Source organism: Moschus berezovskii, chromosome 25, assembly GCF_049115385.1.
Source record: "Moschus berezovskii isolate FMDL1 chromosome 25, NW_MosBer_1.0, whole genome shotgun sequence".
NCBI classification, from domain to species: domain Eukaryota; kingdom Metazoa; phylum Chordata; class Mammalia; order Artiodactyla; family Moschidae; genus Moschus; species Moschus berezovskii.
Genome location: NC_142484.1, coordinates 2,167,535 through 2,193,522, shown reverse-complemented (window position 1 = coordinate 2,193,522; position 25,988 = coordinate 2,167,535). Strand labels below are relative to the sequence as shown.

At 64.0% G+C, this 25,988-nt stretch overlaps 1 protein-coding gene across 6 annotated transcripts in view; it reads right to left on the bottom strand.

Annotated features, from left to right (window-relative positions):
• Positions 1-25,988, bottom strand: part of KCNQ1 (potassium voltage-gated channel subfamily Q member 1) — a 376,265-nt gene that overhangs the window by 266,886 nt on the left and 83,391 nt on the right. For all 6 annotated transcript variants that reach the window (XM_055415250.2, XM_055415251.2, XM_088832131.1 and 3 more), the window contains exons 3-9: positions 12,679-12,805; positions 12,143-12,221; positions 11,708-11,804; positions 10,237-10,377; positions 2,957-3,067; positions 2,610-2,705; positions 654-776 (exon numbers count right to left, since the gene is read on the bottom strand). In XM_055415250.2, coding sequence (XP_055271225.2) covers positions 654-776; positions 2,610-2,705; positions 2,957-3,067; positions 10,237-10,377; positions 11,708-11,804; positions 12,143-12,221; positions 12,679-12,805 — 774 coding nt within the window. The remainder of the gene's footprint in view (positions 1-653; positions 777-2,609; positions 2,706-2,956; positions 3,068-10,236; positions 10,378-11,707; positions 11,805-12,142; positions 12,222-12,678; positions 12,806-25,988) is intronic.

The following is a 25,988-nucleotide window of genomic DNA, read 5'->3' as shown; positions in this document are numbered from 1 at the left end:
GCGGGGGCTGAGAGCATGGGGGAGCGGGGTGCACACACTGAGGGCCAGCGGCTGCATCTCTGAGGTGGTGACTGGGAGGAGGTGAGCAAGCCGGCCACGCTGGGGTCTGGGAGAAGCGTGGGCAGAGGAAACGGCGTGGGCAGAGGAAACGGTGGGTGCGGAGGCTTCTCAGGCAGCCAGCGCCTGGGAGACCGTGTCTCTGCAGGGTGGTGTGGGCGCGCACCGGAGGGAGGCCACTGCTGGGCCGGCTGCCCTGCTCTCAGGACTCCTGCCCGAGCCTGCCTCAGCTCCCTCATACCGAGACCCCGAAGACCCTCTTCACCAAGACCCCAAGACCCTCTTCTCTGAGCCAGGCAGCCATGACCACCCTGCCGCTCACCTGCCCAGCACAGACAGCCCAGCACCCAGGACCCATGGAAAGTACCCCCGGCAGGGCTGGCCAGGATCCAGCTGGGCCTCTCCCCATGGTGCTTCCTCTGGACCTGCCAAGCGCTGGCCTTGCGTGGCCAGACCTGGGCCACGCGGATGGCGGGACCCCAGCACGGTGCACACGCCCAGTGCCCACAACAACGAGGCTACATGGGACTGAAGGGTCAAGGACAAATCCTGGCCGTGACGTGGCCTCCCCTGACCAATTGCAACCCGGCGGTTACCATGGCAGACTTCTTGGGCTTGGGGCTGGGGGACAGCAGGGCGTGGTTCCGGGACGGCTTCCGGACGTAGATCTTCCAGGTGGAGGAATCCGGGTTCTCTGCTGCATAGCACCGCCAGGCCGTCTGAAACCAGGAGGGGCGGCCGTCACCCGCGGGCCCATGCGAGCTGCAGCCACACTGCCTGCCGGGCCCCTGCTGGCTGGGCCTCGGGGCCTCCTGCCCACCAGCCCCTTCCTGAGGCTCCCCAGGCGGTGCGCACACTCAGACAGCACAAAAGCCTGTGAACCCCAGTCCTCTGTGTCCAGCCCTGGGGACGCTGTGGTGGGGCGCCCGCAGGGAGTACCAAGGGGCAGGGCCTCGGGCCGGCAGAGGCAGGACTCAGAGTCCAGGAGGCAGCGTCCCCCTGCCCCCCAGGAACCCCCAGTTTCTGGGGACCTCCAGACGGCGTGTGGGTGAAGGTCTCAGTCCTAGAGACCCCCTAGCAACTGCCACGTGGGGTGACCTGGAGGAAGGGGGTGTTGGGGATGAGGAGGGCGGCCCGGAGCTCATAGGAGGACACACCCTGATGGCCTCGGTGCTGCTGGCCGTGGGCGCCAGGGAGACGTGGTAGGGACATGCTCCTGGGCAATGATGCCCCTGCGACCAGAGCCGGGTGCCACGCCCTGGCCCTCCAGGCAGCGGTGGGCTTCCAGCTGCCCCTCATCCCCCCCAGGCCTCTCCCGCCTCCTGGGAGGCGCGTGCGGGACTCCACACCCACCCTGCGGGGAGTCTGTGAACCCCCTCCTGCAGGCAGGCCATTTGCTGCCTGATTTATGGTCTCCCTGAGAGAGGCTGTGGGGCTATAAAACCAGCTGCGGGGCCCGAGCCCCCAGCCCGAGGGCCGCTGCCTCCACTTCCTTCCTGTCCAGGGTTAGCGTCCGGCCCCAGACGGTGGTTCCGGACAGGCTCCAGAGGAACAGGGCAGAGGCCCCCCACTGAGCTGCAGCTGCCTCTGCAACCCCGGGGCCCTTCAGCTCTGGGTGCCCAGGCCGCCCCAGTGGGCACAGGGGCCCGCATCCGGGCTGACATGAGACAATGATCCCGCTCCAGGCCCCTGCCTGGTCACACCGCCCCGGGCCCGGGCCCGCTCCCGCTGCTCCCTGGCTCTGGGTGGCCACTGACAGAGACCTGGGGACACCACCGTCTTCCAGTGGTCCCTGTGCCCAGGCTTCACGGGCACTGAGAGGCCTGCCCCGCACTCCAGGCTGTTCCTGGAGCCCACGTCCAGGGGCTGAGGGCTGCCTGCCTCTGGGACCTGCGTCTCCCCACTGTTGTCGGGCTTGGAGCCACGTCACAGAAGCCTGGTGGGGGGACAAGGGGCCTCGGGGCAATTGCAGCCCCCGCCCCGCCGCCAAAGGCCCAGCGCTCTGAGCCCCGGCCCTGCAGGGACGCAGGCCTCTGGGAGGTAAAGGCAGGTAAAGAAAGTGGCCCGCACTCTGGGGTCACCGGGCCCCAGATGGGAGGACCAAGCCCCGTGGGTGCTGCACAGGCAGGCCCTGGCCCCCGGGGGGATGGCCCCCACGCAGACGAGGCTGAGGACAGACACCCAGGGGGCCCCTGCAGCCAGAGCCCACGGGTCCAGAGGAATGGGCACAGCAGGACTGGCCAGGCTGCCTCCTCGTCCCCAAGCCCAGCCCACAGGACAGGGGGAGCTGGGCTCCCTGGTGCCATGCCTCCTGCCAGCCGGCTGGCATCATCCCACAGCTCCCAGGACAGGGGTTACACCGGGCAGGTGAGTCCGTGCCATGGCCCGCCACCCTTCCACCCTCCAGAGGATCCACGGGAGAGGGTCCAGCCGCTCTGGGGGCTGAGGGCCACACCCGGTTCCCTGAGCAGACATGACGTGTGTTCCCTGGGTGATAAGGTCACACGGATGACCAGACGACATTGCCGAGGCCATTGGGGGGTGGCTGTCACCTGGATGAGGGAGGCTGCCGCCGGGATCTGCCTGTTGAAGTGCTTCTGCCTCTGCTTCTGCTGGACCTTCAGGGCAAAGCCGGAGCCGAGAATCCCCTGGAGGGACAGAAGGCAGGCTCATGCCCTGCAGACGCGGAAGCGGGAGGCAGGCTGGGCGCCCTGGGCCCGGCTCTGTGCTGCGGGTCCCGCAGAGCAGGTCAGCGCCTCCAGAGACCCAGCTGGGGGGTCTGAGTGGGCCACCTGTGGGTGTCTGCTCACAGGGCGGCCCCCACCCCCGCCAGAGCCCAGAGGAGGCTGAGGGGCCGTGGGGATGCCCCCCCGCCCCCCGCAACCCGGAGCAAACCTACCGCCGGGAGTGCAAAGAAGGAGATGGCGAAGACAGAGAAGCAGGAGGCGATGGTCTTCCCCACCCACGTCTGAGGCACCTTGTCCCCGTAGCCGATGGTGGTGACCGTGACCTGCGGGCAGGAGGAACGGCAGGCAGCGGTCAGCCCCAGAACCTCAGGACGGGTGTCCGTCCAGCCGGAAGCCCCTCCACCCGAGACCTGCCACGCGTAAACAGAGGCCGAGGAGAGAGCCCTGCGCCGATGGGCTGGGCAGCTCAGAGGCCAGAGCCCCAGCCCACAGGGTCTGGAGCCCAAACCTAATGCTGCAAAGGAAGCAAGTCCACGGCGTGTGCGCGGGAGCTCGGCCTCCCTGCACTACCCCAGCCCCGTGCCCGAGGAGGCCCGCCACCCTGGAGGCCGGGAGGCCCATCCTCCACAGAGGGCCTGGCCACAGATGGCACGCCGCTTCCAGACACCAGCCCAGGCACCAGATGCTTCACGCGCCCTTTGTTCTGGGAGAACCAGATGAGCCATCTTCTCCATGGGGGTGGCTGTCCATCCAGGGTGTGTGCCGGGACAGTGGAGTGGGGGCTGCTGCCCCCTGCGACCTCCATTTTGCTGCAGGCTTGCCTGCTGCTGGCATCTGAGGCTGGTTCCTGGGGCCTCGGGACTCACCCTGGCTGTGCCTGCCGGCGCCAGAGCCCAGGCCGTGGGCTGCCCGCTGGGTTTTCAAGATGTCGGCTCTGAGCCTGGCAAGGGGCCTCAGGGTGCCCAGAGTCCCAGCTCGTCCCATCGGCACACACACCCAGCCCTGTTACGGGTGGCTGGGCCTCCCCTAAGTCAGGCCCCCTGAGCCAGGCCGCTTGGCGAGCTCTGCAGAAGGGTCCACACGTGTCCACGCAGACAGAGAACAGCACAGGCGTCCACACAGAGACGGGTACACGCAACAGCTCGGAAGCCCAGAGCAGAGGCGAGAGGCCCTGGGAAGCAAGAGTGACCGAGAGCCTGGGCTTGGGGGCTGGGCGAGGACCGCGGTGCAGGAGGCCAGGTGCCCCCCACCCCCTGGTGCAGGGCGCGCTCCGGGCTCCGCAGACCCTGTCACAGACCTCCTTTGTCAAGTTAACGACATCCTTCCAGCTCTTGGAGGAAACGGCCCATCCCCGCAGAGCTGTTTGTTTTTCCTGAATTCACAGACACAAGCAGCTCAGGAATGGGCTGTTTACGGCCTGTGTGCTCACCCCCGATGGCAGGCGATCTGGAATGCCGAGCTGCACGTCCCCCAGGCACAGACCTGGGGAGGCGCCTCCGCTGGGGTCTCTCCTCTAGGACAGGAGACTCCAGAGGGCCTGCCTGTCCCCCCAATGCATCGCACGGGTGTCACTGCATCTCCTCTTTTCTAAAGCCGCCTCCTGGACGGGGGGAAGCAGGAGGCCCAGCCTAGGCGCCCTGCTCCGCTGGGGACGTGATCAGCCTGCTGCCACCCCACAGGCCATGGCCATTTGTCCAGGGCGGGAAGGGGCGGCCAGGAGTGGGGGGCGAGGACAGAAGTGGACCCGCGGTGCTCGTACCAGGGGGGCAGCTTGGTTCAGCAAACGTGCAGCCATGCCATGAGCTCCGGACCGTGTGACAGGGTCTCACCACTGCTGAGTGAGCGGGGTGTACGTCCCAGGCTCCTTGCTGTGATGCTGGGGTTGGGGGGCAGAGGACAAACCCAAGGCTAGAGGCTGCTGTGCTGGGGGTGCGGGCCTCGTCCAGCCTCAGGGAAGAAGCTGGAAAGATGGAACCAGGGAGAGGGTGGCCCTGGGGGAGGACAGGTGCAGAGAGAGGGGCCGGGGGTCAGCAGGATTGTCTCAGAGCGGCAAAAGGCAGGCACAGTGGCCCCGGGGCCCAGCCCCCAGAGACCCCAACCAGGCTGGGGCCAACATGTGAGGGGCCCAGCCAGCCAGGCTTGCAAACTCGGGGTAAAAACAAAAGCAAACATATAGCCCCCAACAAGCCCGCTTCCTTTCCGAGGGAAATCATAAATAAATGCACTGAAACCCATGCAGGCCCAGGGCTCCAGGTCACGCGAGCACCCCTTCTCCCTCCCGGAGACCAGCCTGTGATCACCATGGCCGAGAAGGTGCAAGAGTCGGGGGACCGCAGGTCTAGCACCACGGGGGTGGGGGCAGGGCCTCTCTCCCTCTTTTGGGGGGCACAAGGGAGCCACACACAGCCCCTGGCAGGATGCCGTGGACCCTTGCTTGGGCCCTGCCCAGGCCACGTCCACCCCTCGGCGGGGCCAGGCCCACAGCCCCTCAGCAGAGGCCGCAGACTCTGCCCCGGGCGCCCAGCTCAGACATCTCCTCCTCAGGGGCCCTTTCTGCCTCCCGGAGATCACGGCGCGAGGACCACAGCTGACCATGACCAATCATGACTGTCCGCGCCCAAGTCTCTGAGCACGTGGGGCCGGGGCGGCTGACCCCTGCAGGCCCCAGTGCCCCGCACATGCAGGACCTTGGGGATGTGCCGGCAGGGAAAACCAGCCAGGTGAAGAGACCCTGTCACCCAAAGGACATCTCTGAAACAGCAGGAAGAAGAGCCTCCTTCCTGGGATCATGGCCTTTCAGGGAGCCAGCCCTCAGATGCAGACTTGCTGTTGCCCCATTTTACAGATGGGGAAACTGAGATAGTCACAGCTCTGCCCTGGCCCCAGGGCTGGCTGCCCAGTGTGCCCAGGGCCACCCGCGCCTGCTGCCAGCCTTGAAGGGTCGGGAAGGGCCCGCACGCTTAGGGGCATAAACACACATGCACATACGGCGTGTGGGCCATGGGGAGCGGGACCCTCAGGACCAGCAGGGCTGAGGGGCATGATGGACCTCGGAGGCCACGGCCACACGAGTGTGACTCAGCTGCGGCAGGTCAGTGCTTAGCGTCCGGCTTGCGGGACCACCAGGAGAAACGTGAGAGTACGGCCCCTGAAACACACACCCAGCCTTGACTGAACCCTCACTGCGCACCAGGGGCTCGGACGGTAAAAATCCGCCCACAATGCAGGAGACCTGGGTTCGATCCCTGGGTCGGGAAGATCCCCTGGAGGAGGAAATGGCAACCCACTCCAGTATTCTCGCCTGGAGAAATCCAAGGACAGAGGAGCCTGGTGGGCTACAGTTCATGGGGTCACAAAGAGTCAAGCACAAGGGAGCGACTAATCCGCGCGTGGACGCCGCAGGCTCTCCGAGCTCACTGACAGCCCTCCCCCCACTCTCAGCAGTGGGCACCCACCTTACACCCAGCGAGGCCCAGGGTCGCTTGGCAGGTCAGCGTGGCTCCACCCAGTCCCTGGCCGGTCACCCCACTGCCTCCTGTTGCCTGCCTTTCTGACGCTGACCGTGCTTCTCTCACTCGCGCTGAAGCCGGAAAGTTCTCTCTCCAGATGACAGGGGCTGAACCCCACCCCAGAGGAAACCAGGCCTGAACACCACCCTCACCGGGCCTGCCGAGTCCACGTAAGAAGCCATCCCTGGACGGTAAGGACGGAGAGGCGGACCTGCCCTGTGGACCCCTACTCATCCCGCAAAACCCAGCCGGGAAGACCCTTCTCTGGCTGGGCTCTCAGCGACCATGGTCTCAGCCGCAGACATGACCGACAGCGGGTGCAGGAGGGACTCAGAGCTGGCGGTGGCCTGGGGTCCTGCGGACCCTCCCATCTAAGCTGCAGCGCACCGCCACCTTTGCATGGAGTCCAGGCAGGGGAGGAGCCCTGGACGCTGCGGGGGGTGGGGGTGGGGTAGGGGGGCGGCCCACTGCTCCCTGGGCCCTCAGTTTCCCCAACTCCAGATGAGGTCCTGACACGGGCCCCCACACTGGGCGGTGCCGACAGACCTTGCCTGTGAACGTCTGGGGGGCCCTGTCCTCACCCAGTCCCCCATGCGGACCCCAGACCCATTGGCCTCACCCTGCCAGGACACAGTCCGGCCTGGGAAGTAGAACCTTCTGGAGCCAAGGAACCAGAATCAGACTCGGTTTTAAACGGCGGTGGAACGCAGGGCGGCTTCCACCCTTTTCACTCCCAATTCTAAATTTAGATGCAGGGGTAAACAGAGCCTGGCAACCTCCGGATCTGAGAGACCCCCGGGCGCTAAACAGAGAAGCCCGTGTTTGCAAAAGCTGCTTTTCCCTCCACTCAAACTTTAATACAAACAAACGCATTTTGTTCCAAGAGCAGAGAAGAAAGTCTTAAATCCTCCCCGACACCTCAGCAGCCAGGCGTGGGGCGCCACACTGGGAGGGGGTGGGGATCTCTCACCCCTGCGTCGGGCGCCCCACCTAGGGCGGGGGGAGCGGAAGGGACCCCAGCCTGGAAACCGAGGCTTGGTGAGCAGAGGGACCGACTTGTGAGTCCACTTAGGACAGTGCTGTCCCCGGCAGAGGAGCGTCCCTCAGCGTCCGTGTGTCCCGGGCCCTCAGAACACAGGCCTGTTTGGAAAGAGGGTCTTTGTCGACGCGACCAGGTTAATGACCCTGAGGGGAGACGGTTCTGAGCTCCCGGGTGGGCCATGCACCCACTGACCGGCATCCCCATGGGAGACGGAAGGTGCGGCAACAGGCCCCGGGGCACCTGGCCTCAGAAGCTGGAAGCGGCAGGAAGGACCCTCCCCGGAGCCCCAGGAGGCAGCCGGCCTCGATCTCGACTCTGGTCTCCGGAGGAATGAGCGAGCGCTATTCCGGGGGTTTACCGTGCTGTGGGTGCCCCGTGGGCCCCAGACAGAGCCAGCCACTTCCCAGGTGCGTCCACTCACCCGGCCAAGCCTGGTGCCGAGGGTGCCGGAGCCACCCTGGGGCACCTGCAGCCTGCCCAGGGGGTCCACACGTGGCCCTGGCAGGCTTCCCCCAGCCCGCCCCCAACCCCGGCTCTGCAGAGGAAGTGCAGCGCAGGGCCTGTCCCACGGCCCAGACACCCAACTGCAGGGTCTGTCTCTCTTATCCAGCCAGAGGAGCTGGTCTGGTGCAATGCTGTGTGCCCATGGCGGGTAGCCTGCCCCACCAGCAGGCCTCGCTGAGCTGGGTCCCTGATAGTACAACCCGCAGGCAGGCCCTGGGCCATCCGCCCCAGGTGGGGAAGCCTCAGGGTGCGGGCTGGGCTCACTGCCCTGGTGGCCCACGGCAATGCCATGTGGAGGGAGGGCCACGTGGACGGAGGGCCACCTGGCCCCGAAGCCCCCCGTGGGCTGTCCCACTTGCACGTCCTGATTGCTTGTCCAGGACCTGCTAGGGGCACAGCCCAAAATCGAGCCTGGCCTGCTCCGCCCGCCTGGACAGCTGCAGGGGCGCCAATGCTGCAAACGGGTCGTCTGCCCAGAGCCGGGCGGCGGGGGTGCTGGGCCTGCAGGAACAATGGCCAGGCTGGGCCCGTGGCGGCCAGGCTGGGGCCGCAGCTGACAGCGAGGCCGGGGCACCGGTGCCAAGCTGGGCACAAAGGGGCCGTTTTCCCGGCTGGCGGGCGGATGTTTGCACAGGTGTGCGCGCGGGAGCAGGGCTCGCAGGGGCCGGGCTGGGGGCAGCTCCGAGGGAGAGGCCGGGAAGGCGGGCGGGTGGGCGGGGGGGCCGGGGTTGGGCACCGCTCACCAGCCGAGCCCCCTCCCCCCGCACCCACGCACCTCCCACCGCGCCGTCTGGCCCTGGGGATCCTCCCGGCCCCGGGCGGCATGTCCCTCCATGGGCTCCGCCTGTTTCCAGAAAGTGACCCCTCCCCTGCCGGAGCAGGGGACGAGGTGCCCTCCCTCCAAACTTGCTGGGGGGCCAGCCACACCCCAGTCCACAGGCGGCATCAGAGCAGGTCAGCACGTCCTCACCTTCCCAGGGAAGCCTGGCATGTTAGAAGCTTCCAGAAAAAAAAATGCTGACTCGGCCAACATGAGGAGCCCCGGCCTTGGCCTCTCGGGGGTGGGGATGGAGACGCAAGTGGCTTCCTGCCCCACCCGGAGCAGCAGGGACAGGCCTCCCCCCGGAGGGTGGGGGCCCTGGGCAGAGGCCGAGCCCCCACCCCACCACCATTCTGGAAGGAAACAGGTCGGAGTTGGACACGGCCAGGGCCCAGCTCAGCCTGGACCTGCAGTTCCTTGGAGTCAGTGCTTGCCCCCAGGCCTCAGCCCCACCTCGTGGGTGCAGGCTGCGACCCCTCCCTCTCCCGGGTTGAGTGGGCCTGGACGTCAGCCACCCAGCCCCCAACTCAAAGGGGCTTCATCGGCCACCCTTGACCTCAGGCATCTCCTACCCAGGGCTGCTCTGGATGCTCCCGGGCACCGGGCCCCCAGACCGGGCCCCCTGGATCCTCCCGGACACCGGGCCCCCTGGACCCTCCCGGGCACTGGGTCCAGTGCACTCTGTGGGGGAGGGAGGGGCCAGGCCCGGCTGATGCCCCAGAGATGGGGCCACTCTCCCGCCCGCCCTCCACAGCCAGGGTCTGTCCAGGCCATCAGGACCCCATGTGTGCCACTCCCAGGCCAGTAAGCTGCTAACCACCCTGTGACTAAAGGAGAGCCTGGGACCTGCCTCCCCACAAGGCCCAAGTGGAGGGTTGTTGAGGGGTGTCCTCGGCGCCCTGAGGCCCCACATCAGTGACACTGGGTTCCTGTTACGACCAGGACCCGGGGCGGGGTGGGGGTGTGCATGGCTCAGACACCCTGGCCCTGGCTGAGGCGCCCGCAGCCACCCACAGCCAGGCCAAGTACCACCCCCGCCCCCCAGAGCAGAACCCGGGGCCCCTGCACACTGCCCCAGCTGCAGCCAGCACCAGACACGCGGGCCGGGTGCCCCATCAGAGTGGGGTAGCTCAGTGTTTTCTGTCAAGATCCCCGGCCAGGCGTGCTGGGCTCTGTCAGCCGCCTGATGAGCAGCTCCTGAGCACAGGGACGCTGGGGGGCCTGGCGCTGAGCCTCACAGAGGCAGGGCCTGGCGTGGCGGGGGTCTCGGGGCAGGGGTGGGGGTGGACGGTGCCGGAGGGCCCGGTCCAGGACTAGGGGAGGACCTGGGGGGGCCTGCGGCCACGCCCCCAGCAGGTGGCCCTCGCACACTCGCCTTCCACCCCCTCAGACTTCCCTCCACAAAGCTAGGCTCACAGGTAGGACCATCAAGGGCCCCACGACAATGACAGCAGGGCTCTGGGCAACCGGGATAGGGCCCGGCCGCCCGCCCAACGACATGCCCGTGCAAGGCTCAGGGGAGCAGGTCTTGAGGACCCAGGGCAACACACTGTGCCCCCACCACCTGCCCGGGCCCAGGGTGCACAGTGATCTCACAGCGCGGAGGTGCCAACTTACCACTCCCCACCACAGGGCGTCCGCGTAGCTGCCGAACTCGACCTGGCCCGACTCGTTGACGGCGTCTTTCTCGGCCAGGTACACGAAGTAGGAGGAGAAGATGAGGCCCAGGAACCCGATGTACAGGGTGGTGATGAGCTCCTGGGGGCAGACGGCGGGGAGGGCACTGGGTCAGCACCCGTGGGGGAGGGGCCTGATACACGCCCAGACAGACAGCACCCGCGGGCGCCGGGCCTGATACACGCCCGGACAGACATCACCCGCGGGAGAGGGGCCTGATACACGCCCGGACAGACATCACCCGCGGGGGAGGGGGCCCTGCATACACGCCTGGACAGACATCACATGCGGGCGCCGGGCCCTGCATACACGCCTGGACAGACATCACCCGCGGGCACCGGGGCCTGATACACGCCCGGACAGACATCACCCGCGGGCGCCGGGCCTGCATACACGCCCAGACAGACATCACCCACGGGCGCTGGGCCTGCATACACGCCCGGACAGACATCACATGCGGGGGAGGGGGCCTGCATACCCGCCCGGACAGACATCACATGCGGGGGAGGGGGCCTGCATGCACGCCCGGACAGACATTACATGCGGGCGCCGGGGCCTACATACACGCCCGGACAGACATCACCCGCGGGCGCCGGGCCTGCACATCACATGTGGGCGCCGGGGCCCTGCATACACGCCCGGACAGACATCACAAGCGGGGGAGGGGGCCTGCATACACGCCCGGACAGACATCACAAGCGGGGGAGGGGGCCTGCATACACGCCCGGACAGACATCACAAGCGGGGGAGGGGGCCTGCATACACGCCCGGACAGACATCACAAGCGGGGGAGGGGCCTGCATACACGCCCGGACAGACATCACAAGCGGGGGAGGGGGCCTGCATACACGCCCGGACAGACATCACAAGCGGGGGAGGGGGCCTGCATACACGCCCGGACAGACATCACATGCGGGGGAGGGGGCCGGCCGGCGGCCAGCTCCAACCATTACCCAGAAGTCCCAGGTAAAAGCCAGCACATCTGACAGGCAGACGTCAGGCTTGGAAAATAACCTAGGTTCCCCAACTTGTCAACAGCGAGGTCAAGTCTCCCCGTTTGGGAGTGAGGCCAGTGCCCTGGCCTGCCCATCCGGCTCTCTTTCCCACAGGACCTCGGGGAGATGCAGGGATGGGCGTCAGGAAGGGGTGCAGATGGGCCCCGCCCTGCCTTTACGGGGCTGCGCAGGGTCTGCACAGGTTCAGATTTCTGGGCATCCTGATGCTTCTCCCACACTGCACGTCCATCTTTCTGCCTACCTGTGCGTCTCCTGTCCCAGCTTGAGGGAACAAGGGCACACCACCTGCCTGGCCAGTGGGGGACTCCGGCCCCTCGGGTTGGGGGTGGGGGTGGGGCAGCCCGGCTGGCTCAGGCCGAGGCTGTGCTGGGGCCCCCGCGCCCCTGACCACACACCTGGCGGTGGATGAAGACCACGGAGCCCAGCAGCCTCCAGGTGCCCCCCTGGCGGTCGACGTGAAGCATCCGCAAGATCTGCAGGAACCGGATGCCCCTGCGGAAGACAGACCCCTGTGGGCGCCGGGCAGCCCCAGCCCCGCCCCGCGCCGTCCTCCCCTTCCCAGGCACAGCGTCAGGGTGGGGGCCGCACCAGGCCCGGAGCCAAACCCGCACGTTCCTCAGTTCCCTGCGTGGCCAGACAGCCTTCTCGGGGGCAGCCCCAGGATCACCCCAGTTTACAGAGCAGCAGACTGAGGCCCCCAGACCTTGGGGTCCCAGCCTGCATCCTAGAAGCCAGTGCTTGCACCTGACTCAGCATGGGCCCAGAGCCCGCCCCCAGCACCCACCCTGCCACCCGCACCCCGACTCCGCCGGGTCCGCAGCCCCGCCTACCTGATGGCCGAGGTGGCAAACACCTGCCCTTTGGAGCCCACGCAGAGGACCACCATGGAGGCCACCACCACAATAAGGTCTGGGGGACAGAGCCACCGTCACCAGCCAGGCGGCTGGATGCCAGCAAAGAGGCTGGCGGTCAGCAGGGCGGGGCCCCACAAGGGGGAGGCCGGGCCCCCGTCCCAGGCACGAGGCCACCCGACCCCCCACCCAGCCCTGGCTCATTGGCCGCTGAGGGCAGTGGACACTCAGGCTGTGCTGCGCATTACCAGACCCCCGCCCTGCCCCGTCAGCAGCATCTGGGGCAGAAGACCTGGCCGTTGCAGCTGGCCACTGACGGGGGGCCTGGGAAGCCACCCTGCTGGCCTTGGGTTCCAGCCCCATCACGGCTGGAGGAGGCTGGCGATCTCTCAGCCCTCAGGGGGGCTCCGCCTGGTGGTGTGAGGTGGCGGTCTACCTGCCAGATTCCGGGGCCGGTGCCCAGCCTGCATCTGGAGCCCTCGGGGCGCACCTTCCAGGGGGCGGACGGGACTCACCAATGATGGAAATGGGCTTCCGGGCGAAGCGCAGCCGGCCCCAGATGCCCACGTACTTGCTGCGGCAGCCGGCTGACCAGAGGCGGACCACGTACTCCGTCCCGAAGAACACGACCAGGACGATCTCCTGCGGGGGCAGGGCACGTGAGCTCACCGCGCAGCCGCCCCCGGCGCGGGCACCACGCCAGGAGCCTCTGCTGAGACGCGTGGGGGGAGCAGGCGGCCTGGGCCCCCATCTGCCGCATTGTCCACCTGGACAGGCCGGCCACCCAAGCCCAGGTCCACCGCTGCACTCGGCACCATAGAGAAAAGGTGAGACGTTATGACCAAGTGGGCTTTACACCCGGAATGCAAGGTCAGTTCAACACGTGAAGACCAACCGATACAATATATCATGTTAACAGAACCGAGGGGAAAAGCACACGACCTCCTGATCACAGCAGATGCAAAAAAGCAGCACGTGACCCAATTCAGCACCTTTCATGATAAAAACTCAAACTAGGCACAGAGGGAACCTGCCACTGGGTGACAAAGCCATATATGAAAACCGCGCCGTGAACACCGCATCCACACAGAAAGGCTGGAAGCGTTTCCTCTAAGGTCAGAACCGAGACAAGGATGCCCACTCTCACAGCGCATATTCCACACTGTGCTGAAGGCCCAGCCAGAGCTGCTAGGGAATAAATAAAAGACTTGCAGGTTCAAAATTGTCTCTGTTCACAGATAATATGATCCTACGTATAGAAAGCCGTAAAGATTTCATGCAAACAACCTGTTAGATCTAATAAATGAACTCAGCAGCGTAGGATACAAAAGTGAAAAGTGAAACTGTCCGTCACGCAGTTGCGTCAGTCTTTGCCGCCCCATGGACTGTAGCCCACCAGACTCCTCTGTCCATGGAATTCTCCAGGCAGGAATGCTGGAGTGGGTAGCCATTCCCTTCTCCAGGGGATCTTCCCGACCCAGGGATGGGTCTCCCTTACTGCAGGCAGATTCTTCACCATCTGAGCCACCAGGGAAGTTGATCACAAAAATCTTTGCATCTCTATACACAAACCATGAAATAGCTGGAAAGAACACTGTAAGGCAATTCCATTTGCACTCCCAGCAAAACAACAACAACAACAACAACAACAACACAGGACTTATGAATCAACTAAGGAGGTGGGAGACTTGTACGATGAAAATTGAAAAAGATTGTTTCAAGAAATGAAAGATGACAAATAAATGGAAATACACGTTCACTGACTGGACAACTTAATACAGTTAAGAAGTCAATACGACTCAAAGACTCAAAGTGATCCGTAGGTTCAATGCCATCCCTCTCAAGACCCTAAAGGCATTCCCCCCCACCCCACCCACAAATAGCCCTCTTAAATGCAAAAGAAATGCTAAGGAACTCTGAACAGTCAGAGCGAGGTGGGGCACCAACAATGGACTACTCCTTGGCCTTGTAGAGGAAGGAAGTTCTGAGGAGGCCGCCACGGACGGGCCTGAGCGCGCTGTCTGCAGCTCGTGTCCTGCTCCGTCCCACCCCCGGGGGCCCAGCCCTATCAGAGCACTCTGCTCCCACGGGTAAGGGCATAGGCCCGGGTCCCACGCCCGGTCTCGCCTGGGACCCCCAGGGAGCCACGGTGGAGGGTGCTTCCCAGGGCTCCTGAGCTAGAGAGGCATACAGCACCCAGCGTGTGTCCAGGGCACGCTCGGGGCATGCTGGGAGAAAAGGTGGAAAAGCGTACTGCCTTCCTTTCATGAAAAGGTTTCTGGTGGGCAAGGCCAAGTTGGTCAGGGTGGGGTGGGTACCCCTGGGGGCACCTGGGACGGTAGAGTTCGAGGGAGTGTACGCTCCCAGGCCCCGTGGCCTTGGGGCCTGGAGGGTGGCTGAGTCCACCAGGGCGGGGGCCATGTTTAACGGCCCTGGTGGCCCTGGACCTGGATCTGCTGAATGAAGGAATGGGCAGCCTGGGGCTCCCTGGGACTAGGGCTTTGTCTCATCCGCGTTTCCCAAGATTCCAGCCCAGCTGGTCCTAAGAGGGTGTGATGAGCGGATGGTGGCTAAGGAGGCCCCGGCAGCGCATGGAGGTGGGCGTGGATGGTCCGGCTCCGTGTTTGGCCATCATGACAAGGGCCACAGAGCCGCCACCTCCAGGTCCCCAAAGCTGAGACACCAGTAAATGTCAGCATGTCCACAGAGGATGGAGCCATGGGCCCACTGATGGCCCCAAGGGGACGGACAGAGCCCCACAGAGAGCCATGGGCCCACTGATGGCCCCAAGGGGATGGACAGAGCCCCACAGAGAGCCATGGGCCCACTGATGGCCCCAAGGGGACGGACAGAGCCCCACAGAGAGCCATGCGCCCACTGATGGCCCCAAGGGGACGGACAGAGCCCCACAGAGAGCCATGGGCCCACTGATGGCCCCAAGGGGATGGACAGAGCCCCCACAGAGAGCCATGGGCCCACTGATGGCCCCAAGGGGACGGACAGAGCCCCACAGAGAGCCATGGGCCCACTGATGGCCCCAAGGGGATGACAGAGCCCCACAGAGAGCCATGGGCCCACTGATGGCCCCAAGGGGATGGACAGAGCCCCACAGAGAGCCATGGGCCCACTGATGGCCCCAAGGGGACGGACAGAGCCCCACAGAGAGCCATGGGCCCACTGATGGCCCCAAGGGGATGGACAGAGCCCCCACAAAGAGCCATGGGCCCACTGATGGCCCCAAGGGGACGGACAGAGCCCCACAGAGAGCCATGGGCCCACTGATGGCCCCAAGGGGATGACAGAGCCCCCACAGAGAGCAGTGCTCAGAGCCTGTACCTCAGCTCTGCAAATCCACACGCCATCGGGCTGATCAACCAAGAATAAGGTTTATCTCTTATTTTGATGCATTTTTTTAATCACTTAAATACATTCTTCAGCCACGTCCTAAGTATATTCAATGCGGTAGAAGTCTTGGGACCGCAAGAAAAGAGCTCATGACAGACATTCAGATGAAGAAGCGCCTCCTGGGAGGCTGCTGGGGTGCTCCCCACCCTTCCCTCCACTCGATTATCCTAGCCTCACACTCAGAGCTACCTGGGCCCTCCTGGGGCTGGCGGGCTCCGGCTGCAGGACTCCCCCTTTGGAGGAGTGAGGTGTAGGAATAATTTAAAACAAGGCTAATCCCCAAATCCTGTTTGAGTCTGGAATGCAGCTGGAGGCTGGGCCAGCTGCTGGGGGCCCTTACCCTGTCACCATGAGCCCAAGACCCCGCCGCAGTGCTCATCAGAGTGGCCCCACCAGCGCGCTGGGTAGGGGAGAGCCCGGGTCAGTGGGCACACATGCGTGCCCTGGGACGGAAGGGGCTCCACGCCGTCAGCCCTGCGTGCTGGGCAGTGTGGTCCCTGGCGCCAAAGCCGGGACTGCAGGATGGCGCTGCGCACTGGGACCCAGGGCCTCCCCGTGGTCCGAGACCTCAGAACTGGGCGCGGCACACTGGGACCCGGGGTCTCCCTGTGGCCTGGGCCATCACCATCTCTTGGAGCGCCCTGTTCACTGACCCAGGTGCCAGGTGGGCAGACAGGCGGGCCCGAAACTATGGATGGGCAGGGACTCTTGTCCCAGCCACCCTGGGCTGGGGGCTGCTCTGAGGCTTTGACTGGGCTTGACTGTCCATTTGTGGAGGCTCAGGGTGGCTGGGCCAGGGCCTGCAGGAGGGCTGACCCCACGGGACCCCCCCCACCCAATGCCAGGAGGCCCAGGGTAGGGCAGGGACATCTCCTCTTGGCTCCGGGGAGAGCCAGTGAGACCAGCCTCTAGTGTCAGCAATCAGACCCAGAGGATGACCCCTTCCCTGCCCAGCCGCCCTCCTTGCCCTGGGCTTTCTCTGCCCTGGGCAGGGGCAGGCCCGTGGCTCAGCCGTGTCTGCAGACCAGGACCCGCACGGGCCTGCAGCAGTGGCAGAGGCCTCCAGCTCCCCCAGGGCCCGGCAATGGCTGACCCCTCCCCCAGCCCCTGCTCAAACTCCTGGCCTGGCCCCGACGCCCACACGGAGGGTCAGGCTCCCTGGGCCCCCCAGAGCCTCCTATTGGCTCGAGGCGCCCGCCCCGCCCCCTGGCCCCCAGCACTCTGTGTTTGGCTCCTGGTCCCTCGGCACCTCCCTGCTGCCCGCCCCCTCCCAGACTAGCTCAGGCGCCGGCCCGCCCCCCACAGTCCCCCAGCACACCTGACTCCTCCACTGATAGCAGAGGCGGCACGGAGGCCCCATCTGCGGCCCCACGTGGGGCCCCGTGTGCCCGGATGTGAGCAGAGGTCAAGGATGCAGCCCTGCGCTCGTCCCGAAGATGGGGGAGGGGGCGTCCTCCCGCCGGGACCTCTGCCAAGACCGCCGCCACCGCAGGGGTGAGGGCCCCCTCCCACCCCCCTCCCACCCGGCCACCATCCCTCAGACACAGCAAGGTCGCCTCCCAGCTGCGGGCGGCCTCACGGACCAGAGGCCTCTGAGCAGCTGGGCGCTGGGACCAGGGCACAGACTCCACGCCTGAGGGAAGCAGGCCGGGCAGGGTGATTTGGGTGCTCTGAGCAGCCAGGCAGCCCCCCAGGGGGAGGCCATGCCCTCTTGCTGTGCAGCAGGTTCTGGGCCCCCTGTGTGTATTGCGGGCGATGGGTGCGGAGTGGCCATTGGCAGTGACTATTTGAAAATTTTAATTTTTTTTCTAAAATCAAGTTCCTAAGCAACCACTCAATTAAAAATCAGTAAAGAAGGAATCAGCTCAGATGGTAAAAAATCCGACTGCAATGCAGGAGACCTGGGTTCGATCCCTGGGTCAGGAAGATCCTCTGGAGAAGGGACTGGCAACCCACTCCAGTATTCTTTCCTGGAGAATCCCATGGACAGAGGAGCCTGGCGGGCCACAGTTCGTGGGGTTGCAAAGAAGAGCTGGACATGACTGAGCGACTAACTCTGCTAAAGAAGGCATTTCTCTAGAGAAGACATACAAATGGTCACCCAGCGCATCCAAAGATGCTCTGTCTGTTCACTGGGAAGCTGACTGAAGCCACAGCGAGGCAGCCACACCCATCAGGTTGGCAGCTATCAGAGAAACCAAGGGAGTGTCGGCGTGGGCATGGCGCAGCCAGAGCCTGGTGCCCAGCTGGTGCGAATGCACGACGGCACGGCCACTGTGGGAAGCAGGGTGGAAGGGCCTTGAAAATCAAAAATAGAACACATTCGGCGATCCCACTCCTGGACGGATCCTCCAAACAATGAAGAAAGGAGAGGAAGACGGGAAGTCGGAGCTCAAAGCTGTTTGCACACCCGTGTTCACTGCGGCGCTGTTCACAACAGCCAGAAGGTGGAAGCAACCCACGTGCCCCCTGCCCCGCCCCCAGCGGAGTTGCACTCAGCCTTAAAAGGAAGGAAATGCTGACAGGGCTGGGATGTGGATGAACCTTGGGGACACTGTGCTCAGTGACATACACCAGACACAGAAGGACAAATCCTGCGCGATCTACTCACAGGAGGCCCCTGGAGGGGGTCACATCCAGAGAGACAGGAAGTCGACGGTGGGGCCAGGGGCTGGGGGACCAAGTGGCTAATGGGGCAGAGTCTCTGTTTAGAAAGGCAGGGACCTTCTGGAGGCGGACGGTGTGACGTTTCAATGTGCACTTCATGCCACCAAACTGCACTTAAACATGGTTAGGACAGCAACTACATTCTATGCCTGTTGCTACGATGCTAATAAAAGTAAAGCCTGTCTGTGGGTGTCAGGGGCTGGGGGCAGGGGGACAGATGGGAGCCGCTGCTGATGGGTGAGGACAAAGTTCTGAAAGGAGACGTAGGTGGTCAGGGCACAATGTTGTTGACAAGTTAAATGCACTTGGAAACAGTGACCTGCGTGGTTCACGTGTTTTTCCATGACACCAACGTCCCCATGTCCCTGGGGCTCCACGCTCAGGCCTTCGCCTAGACCTTCGGGGCCAGTCCAGCGGGGCAGAAACGGCCGCCCCGGAGCCCCTGGCTCTGAATCTTCACGGCACATGTGTTAGTTCAGCGTTAAATGAGCAGACGGAGCTCAGCCATTATGTGCAAAAGCCACGTGGGCACAGCCAAGACCCCGGGGGAGGGCGAGAGGGGAAGCGAAGCGCAGAGGTCAGGCTACTGCTGGACACGGGTGGGTCTGCGCCCCTGAGCCTGAGTGCCAGCTGGGCAGGGGGCACTGGTCTGGGGACCCACACACTGTGCATGAGCAGGCCCTGCCAGGGGGCAGCCGGATGCCGGGACCCCCGAACTCGACCACGATACCAGTAAGGGGTTTTGGGGGTGATGGGGGCTGACAGCAGATCTGCAAAGCCTGAGAGTCAAGATAAAGGTTCAGCGACGCAGGTGCTTATCTGGCTTTTCCAGCTCTGGTCCACGGAGGGGGGAAAAACGGATTCCTTGGGCGTTGCGTAATCGCCGTGGCTCCACCGCTCCCCGCAAGAGGGGAGAGGGTCCACGCGGCCATCTTACCTGTCACTTCGTCTCTATCAGCTTGCGAACCCTCTCAACCATCGGGAAGGTGGTCCGCAGTCCAGGGGGCTTTGAGGCCCAGCGCAGCCTGCACCACCTGGTTCAGAGGCTCTGGGAACAGCCTGCGAGCCCAGCTCCTGTGTGACAGATAGCAAGTGGCCTGGGGGTAAAGCCCGCACATCTGAGCCTGCACGTGGAGCCTGGCTTCTCGGATGAAAGGGTTTGTTTTGTGCTTCTGCCAAACAACCAGGGAAGCCTCATGGACTCTTATCGTTATCACCCTGGTGCTCAGATGTTACTGCTCTGTTATCTTCATAATGAAAAACCAATTTTAAAGAGAGTGAGAAGCTTAACTGCCGGGAATTAAGCACTGAGCTTTGTGGGCTGGAGGGGTGGGCGCTGATGGAAAGCAGGAGCTGAGGTTGAGGACAGAAGGCACCACGTCCTCCCCGGGAGCCCCACGGACAGCACGTGCGGCCAACTCAGGGGCTGGGGGGCCCCTTGCAGGAGCTCCCAGTCCCTCTTAAGGGCTTCCCGGGTGAGAAGGATGTCTGTTCTGGGGTAAAAAGGATTTCACCAGGCAGATGGGGGCCTAGATGAGAGGCGGACGTGGGGGCCAGACCTCCCCACCACTGGAGCCCGGGGTGCGGGCAACCAGGGCAAGGTCTCCAGAGGGCGTGCGTCTGCCCGGCCCTGGTCAGGAGGTGTTCCCGCGGCAGGGGCTGGTGTCCCCTGCACCGAGCCCGGCCGGCGGGCTCCAGGGCCAGCTGTTCCACCTCCACGTGGGACCCGATAAGCCACAGAGGGAGCCGGCCTCGGCATTCCCGGGAGGGTCAGCTGGCCCGAGCGCGCGGGGCAGGCGCGTACGCTGCTCAAAGGCTCTTTGTTCAGGGGCCTGCCTGTGGCCAGCTGCTCCCAGCCGTGCGCCCGTGGCGAGGGCCTTGGGCTTCCTGGTGACATGTGCTGGGCACAGCTGGGCCCCCCCGAGGAATACCAGGAGCCCCCCCATCTCCCTCCCTCCCTGCCAGCGCTGCACCACCCGGGGGGCAGGCTCACATGCTGGCCCCGCTGAGGGGCCCACGCGGTGTCAGGATGCAGCCCGCCAGGACCTGCTGGAGGACTGACCACCGCCCCTCCCCATCCGACCCCAGCTGACCTGCAGGGAGCCCCCCTGTGTGGCCGTGTCCCCCGGTCCCACGACACCCCTGAATGTGCAGCCTGACCCGGGCCCCTCCGCATCCTGCCTGAGGTCCCAGCTGCCCACGGTGGTTGTCAGAGGTCCACCCTCTGCTCCACGGGGCCTGCAGGCCAGGCGCTGGGAGAAGGTGGTGGCCCTGCTTTGGTGATGCCTGCATGACCTGGGGCACCCAGGCTGGGACAGAAGGGCAGGCCGCCCCCGCTTCCCCAGAGGATGGTAAGATCCAAGGTCACCAAACACCCAGTGGTGACCCCGTCTGTGGAATGGGGGTGCTGGCGGGACCCACCTCCAAGGGCAGTGGGGAGGTGACATGAGAAGAGCTGAAGGAAGGATCTAGAAGATAGGCTTGTGCTGGGTTGGGGGAGAGGGTCCCCAGCACGGGCGGGGGCACATGGACAAGGGTTCTGCTCAGACAGGCCCAACTCAGACGGCCCCTCCTGACTGGCGCCCAGGCCGCCGACAAACACTGAGCCCTCGCTGCCCAACCTCCCGCCCTGGGCAGCAGCACTCGGCCCAGCCCAGCGGGCCCCTCCCCTGCCCACCTCCTTGGCTGTGTCTCTAAGCCCGGCCTGGTGTTGAGTCCACAGGGCGCCCACCTGGTGCCGGGAAGACCACAGAGAAATACCACCACTTGGTGAGGGGCAGCCCCTGCTCCTTCCCCAGCCGCACACCCCACTCATGGGGCTGCCCAGGAGGTGGGGAGGGCCAGGGCCTCCGCACGCCTCGATGGGCCTGCATCCTCTCCCTGAAGAGGTCGGGTCCCCTGAGCTCCCCCTTGTACTGGCAGCCCCAGCCTCCCGGGAGCTACACTCTAACACTTGACTGTGACACTGCAGGCTTAGCAGCCACTGGGCAGGGCCTAGGATGGCCCACCTCCCACCTTCCACCACGAGCTTCCCAGGAAGCCCTCTTCAAGGGAGCGAGCCAAGCTCAGGGAGGTCCCTGGAGCAACCCCTTCCTGCAGCCCACTCCATGGAGAGATGGGTACGTGGGGTCAGTCCAGGCCCCTCCAGCCCCCTCCTCCTGTCTGAAGTTCTACAATAACTGCGGACTCCAGCGCCTGTCTCTGGGCGCTGCACGCGGGTCCTTGCGCCTCGGAGTGCATCATGCCCTGCACACTTTCAGACCCGTTATCTAGAGGACCAACCCCCAGTAACGCAGGCTTCTGAGCTCAGCCTGGGAGAAAAGGCCGCCCACCCGTGGTGGGGAGGAGAGAGGCCCCACCCTGATTGTACATGGACCGCCGGTGCCAACCCACGGCCGACTAGAGCCACCTGAGATTAGGGGGGTTTAACGAGACGCCTCCAGCCCCGGGACCCAGCTCGCCACCCCAGACACTCACTGGTGACACAGGGTGTCTGGCACTGCCCGCTTCCCCACCGCCCTGCTGTCCCCAGGTCAGCAGGCGCTCCAACACTTGGTGGTATTGGGTAGGCAGATATGGCCAGCAAGAGGGCTTCGAGCGGCCATCTGCTCTGTGCCCAGCACCGGGCTGGGCAGATTCTGGTGAAGCAAAGCCTGATTGTCCTGCACCTCAGGGTGCCTCATGGACAGTGGACACCCAGGAGGCATTTGGTAAGAAAAAAGAAAAAAAAATGTGTGTGTGTATTTACACAAAATATAATCTACATATTTTGCTGTGCTGCTGCTGCTGCTAAGTCACTTCAGTCGTGTCCGACTCTGTGTGACCCCAGAGACGGAAGCCCACCAGGCTCCCCCATCCCTGGGATTCTCCAAGCAAGATGCATGAGTTTCAACCGCCCTGGGAAGAGGCACTTACAAACAGAACAAAACCACTGGCAAGTGATGGGGGAACAGTGTGGAGACAACCAGTGTCCCCAGTCAGTGTTGGGGTTGGAGGAGGGTTGGAGGGGGGCCAGGAGGTGCCTCCCTGCACCTGGAGAGGCTGCGCTCAGCCCCGAACTCGGGCTGCGTGCTCCGCGCTCACTTCCCCGATGGCCATTCAGGAGAGCGCTTCATCCCCGAATAGGTAAGCCTTTTTGGTAACCTTATAGCCATTTACTTCTAATTGTATTGGGTTCTAATCAGGGAATATACGTAGCCTCATCTCAGTTTTTCAAAGTGTGTTAGGTGTTTAAATGGTCACAGGAAACAACTGGTGTTTACAAGTGTTCCATGGGCAGAAACCAGGAAAACACCCCCGCTGTGAGATTCCACAGCTAAAACGCGGGTCTGAAATGTGGTCCCGAGGCTCTGCTTCTCCTCCCGCTGTGTCTGGGCTCTGTGGATGCCAGACCGAAAGCAGAGGGTGAAGTGACAGCCCCCAGGCCTAGCCACCTCCCGGCTCTTGGAACTGAGTCCTCAGAAAGCCAGGCGGCCTGGGGAGGCCTGGGGGAAGAAGGCCTGCCCTGCGAGGCCCGCCATCCGGAAGTGGCTCCAGACAGAACAGAGGGGGGCCGTCCCCAGGGACCCTGCCCACACTGCGAAGGTGAGGCCCGCAGGCCGGCCGTTTGAAGGAGCCGGGTTTGGGGGCGCTGGTCTCAGAGCTGCAGGCGTCGGGGACACTGATTTGGGCTTCACTGTTGGAGTCCAGAACGACAACTGCGCCATGGAGTAGTCGATGCCGTTGCTTATGTTTCACGGGCTGGGATCGCCCGTCCTGAGCGCGATGTCCTCAAGTGTCCCGTGAGAGCCGCGGTCACCTCTGTGTTTCCAGCAGCTCTTGCTGTGCGTATGTTGTTCTGCTTTCGGAGGCATGAGATTTTACAGCCGCGTCTTCCCTGGAAACGGCGCCTCTTCCGGGCCAGGCGCAGCGCTGACCCCGCTGCTGTCCACCCTGCGTTTGTTTTTCCCTTCTGTGTGCGCTTGCTGGGCATCCCTTGGCCTTCCCTTCATTTTTCAACTGTCATGACTGGTTTGTTTGACTGAATTCCTTTGAACAATGTGTTTGTTAAAATAAAAACCCTCTGGGGGCTTCCCTGGTGGTCCAGTGGTTAAGAATGTGCCCTGCAATGCAGGGGACACTGGTTTGATCCCTGGTCCAGGAAGATCCCACGCGCCAGGGAGCAACGAAGCCCACGCACCACAGCTACAAGGCGTGAGCTTGAGAGCCTACTCGTGAGCCACAACTACTGCAGCCTGGGAGCCTGGAGCCTGTGCTCCGCAACAGAGAAGCCACTGCAACCAGGAGCCGGAGCAGCGCCGCTCGAGAGCGGCCCCCCACTCACTGCTAGAGAAAGCCCGAGTCCAGCAGCCAAGAGCCGCTGCAGCTACAAATAAATACGTCTTTAGAAAACAAACAGAAATAAAAACCCCTCTGACAGTCTCTGCCTTTAAACAGAGGGGTTCAAGCTATCCACATTTAGTACAAAATTGGATGTCTCTGGCTCTTTCCACTTTATTCTCCATTTGCTGTTTCACTTTGCTGTCTCTTCCATCCCCTTTGTAGTTGCCAAGTTGATCAGCACGTTACCCATCCCCTTTTCATTCACGGGGTTGGGAGTGTCGCTGAGCCCTTGCATCCCACCACTTGCGATCCTTAGGTTCTTGAACTCACAACCACACCTGCTCTGGCCCAGAAGCAGCTCTCACCGAAAAGCCTCCCCTATGGCTTTCTCCCCAGCGCTGCTGGAGTGCAGCGGCTCTGCAGGTGGATGGAGCATCTCTAGGGCTGCTCTCACAGACCTCCTGAAACCCAGCACCGTTTGCAAGAAGGCTAACTTCACCTCGCAGTCAACTAGCGTCCTGTGTTCGGACACAGACGGCGGGGCCGAGGCGGGAGCAGGGGTGGCCGGCGGGGTCTCTGGGCAGGATGGAGGACAAGTGCTGACTTCACTGAGGGACGTGTCCGTCCCGAGGATTCTGCCCTCGCTCCCCACGGCCTCTCTGGCAACCACCTGCCATGATGACGAGACAGGGAGGATCCACCAGGCTTCAGAATCTCGACAACGCTGCAAACCAAACGAAGCCAAGCTGCCTGTGTTTGGCTCCCACATTTCAAGAGGTGACATTCTTCGAGTCCCTGCACTTCGGTATCTGGGAACGCCTTCCTCCCAAGCAGATAAAACGAGGAAACAACCCATCCTTCCTTCATGGATTCGTCCTGGTTCCAGCACGCTGACCCCTGCCCCTTGAAACTGCTGGGCCAGCTTGCCATCCTCCCGATGCTGGAATGCCAGTCCATCCGGCTGCACCCGCTGCATGCCAGGGGCTCTGGGTGAACCACGTCCTTGATGCTAACTCACAGGCCTGCCCCTGAGGGCACCCGGGCTCTCTGTGGGCCACTCAGCACACACCTGCTGGGCACCTGGGCCTCCAGCCCATGCCCGAGGCCACCCTTCCTCTGGGGACCCCGGGGACAAGCACCTCTGTCCACGCAGCCTCCTTTCTGCCCCAGCGGCCCGTCTTTCCTGCCCTGGGCCTTCACCTCTGTGACTTCTCCCCAGCCCCTCACCTCCTTCTCCTCCTGGCACCTCTCGGGGCCGGTCCAGCCCCACTGCCAGCTTCCTCCACCACCTGCTCCTCTCGTCTCCCCAGGAGACACCTCGTTTCCCACTCACAGGATCGCCATGGTCACGTCCAGTGGGACGCAAGGCCGGAACACAGGAGCCTCTCCAGTCCCACTCCGACTGAGTCCCGGGCTCTGAGCAGGGGTCCAGGACCAGGATGGGCTGTCAGTACCCGGGGCAACAGCAGCCCCTGAGGGCCCCTCCTGTCTCACACCAACAGGGCAGGTCAGAGTGGATGTCGCTCCCCCTGCTCGACCAGCCTGCCCCACTCACGGATGATTCAAGATGGACCTGTGTGCCACAGATTCACACGGTGAAGTCTGCACCCCTCGAACGTGACTTTATTTAGAAACACGGTCCCTGCAGCTGTGATCAGTTAAGATGGGGTCATTAGGAGGGGCCCCTAATCCAACACGACTGGGGTCCTTATACAGCAGGTCACCTACAGATGAACCTTCACAGCGAACCTTCAACGGTGCGAGTGTGCACGCACGTCCGACCACATGCGTCACTGCACGTGTCTGAAGTACTCTGCACGTGCGTGCCTCACGTGCCACAGGCGGGTGTGCTTCTGTGCGCTTTACAGGGCTGTACAGAGCGCGGTAGTGCAGTGTCTTTAGTTCAAGCCCAGGATGCCCGGAACCAAGCGTGAAGGCACCCGTGATGCAGCCGGTGCTGCTGAGGACAGCCAGGTGGTGGCGATGGAAACACAAGTGGAGGTAACTGAGCGAGGGGCGCGAGGAGCGTGAGACGTGCGCACCCAGCGCGGAAGGGCACTGCGGGGACGCGCCGGGGCCGGCCGCGTGCGTGTGTGCGCCGGGGCGGCAGCGTGCGGCTGACGAACAGGCGGGCCTTACAACGCGCTTTCGGACGGACCTCACCGGCGTGTCGGGGACTCACTGTGAACCGCGGGCGTGAGCACACAGACGCGCAGGAGAACCCCTCATGAACGCGCAGCAGAGGCGGGGTGACGCTTCTACAGGCCGAGGAATGGCCCTGACCAACACCGACTCTCCAGAGCTGGGCGAGAGGCCCCTTCCCAGACTCAGGTACCAAACCCCGCACCTTGATCATGGAGTCCTGGCCTCAGGGGTGCCCAGGGCTGCAGCTGGACCCCAAGACCGAGCCAAGGGTCCCCAGGGGCATCCG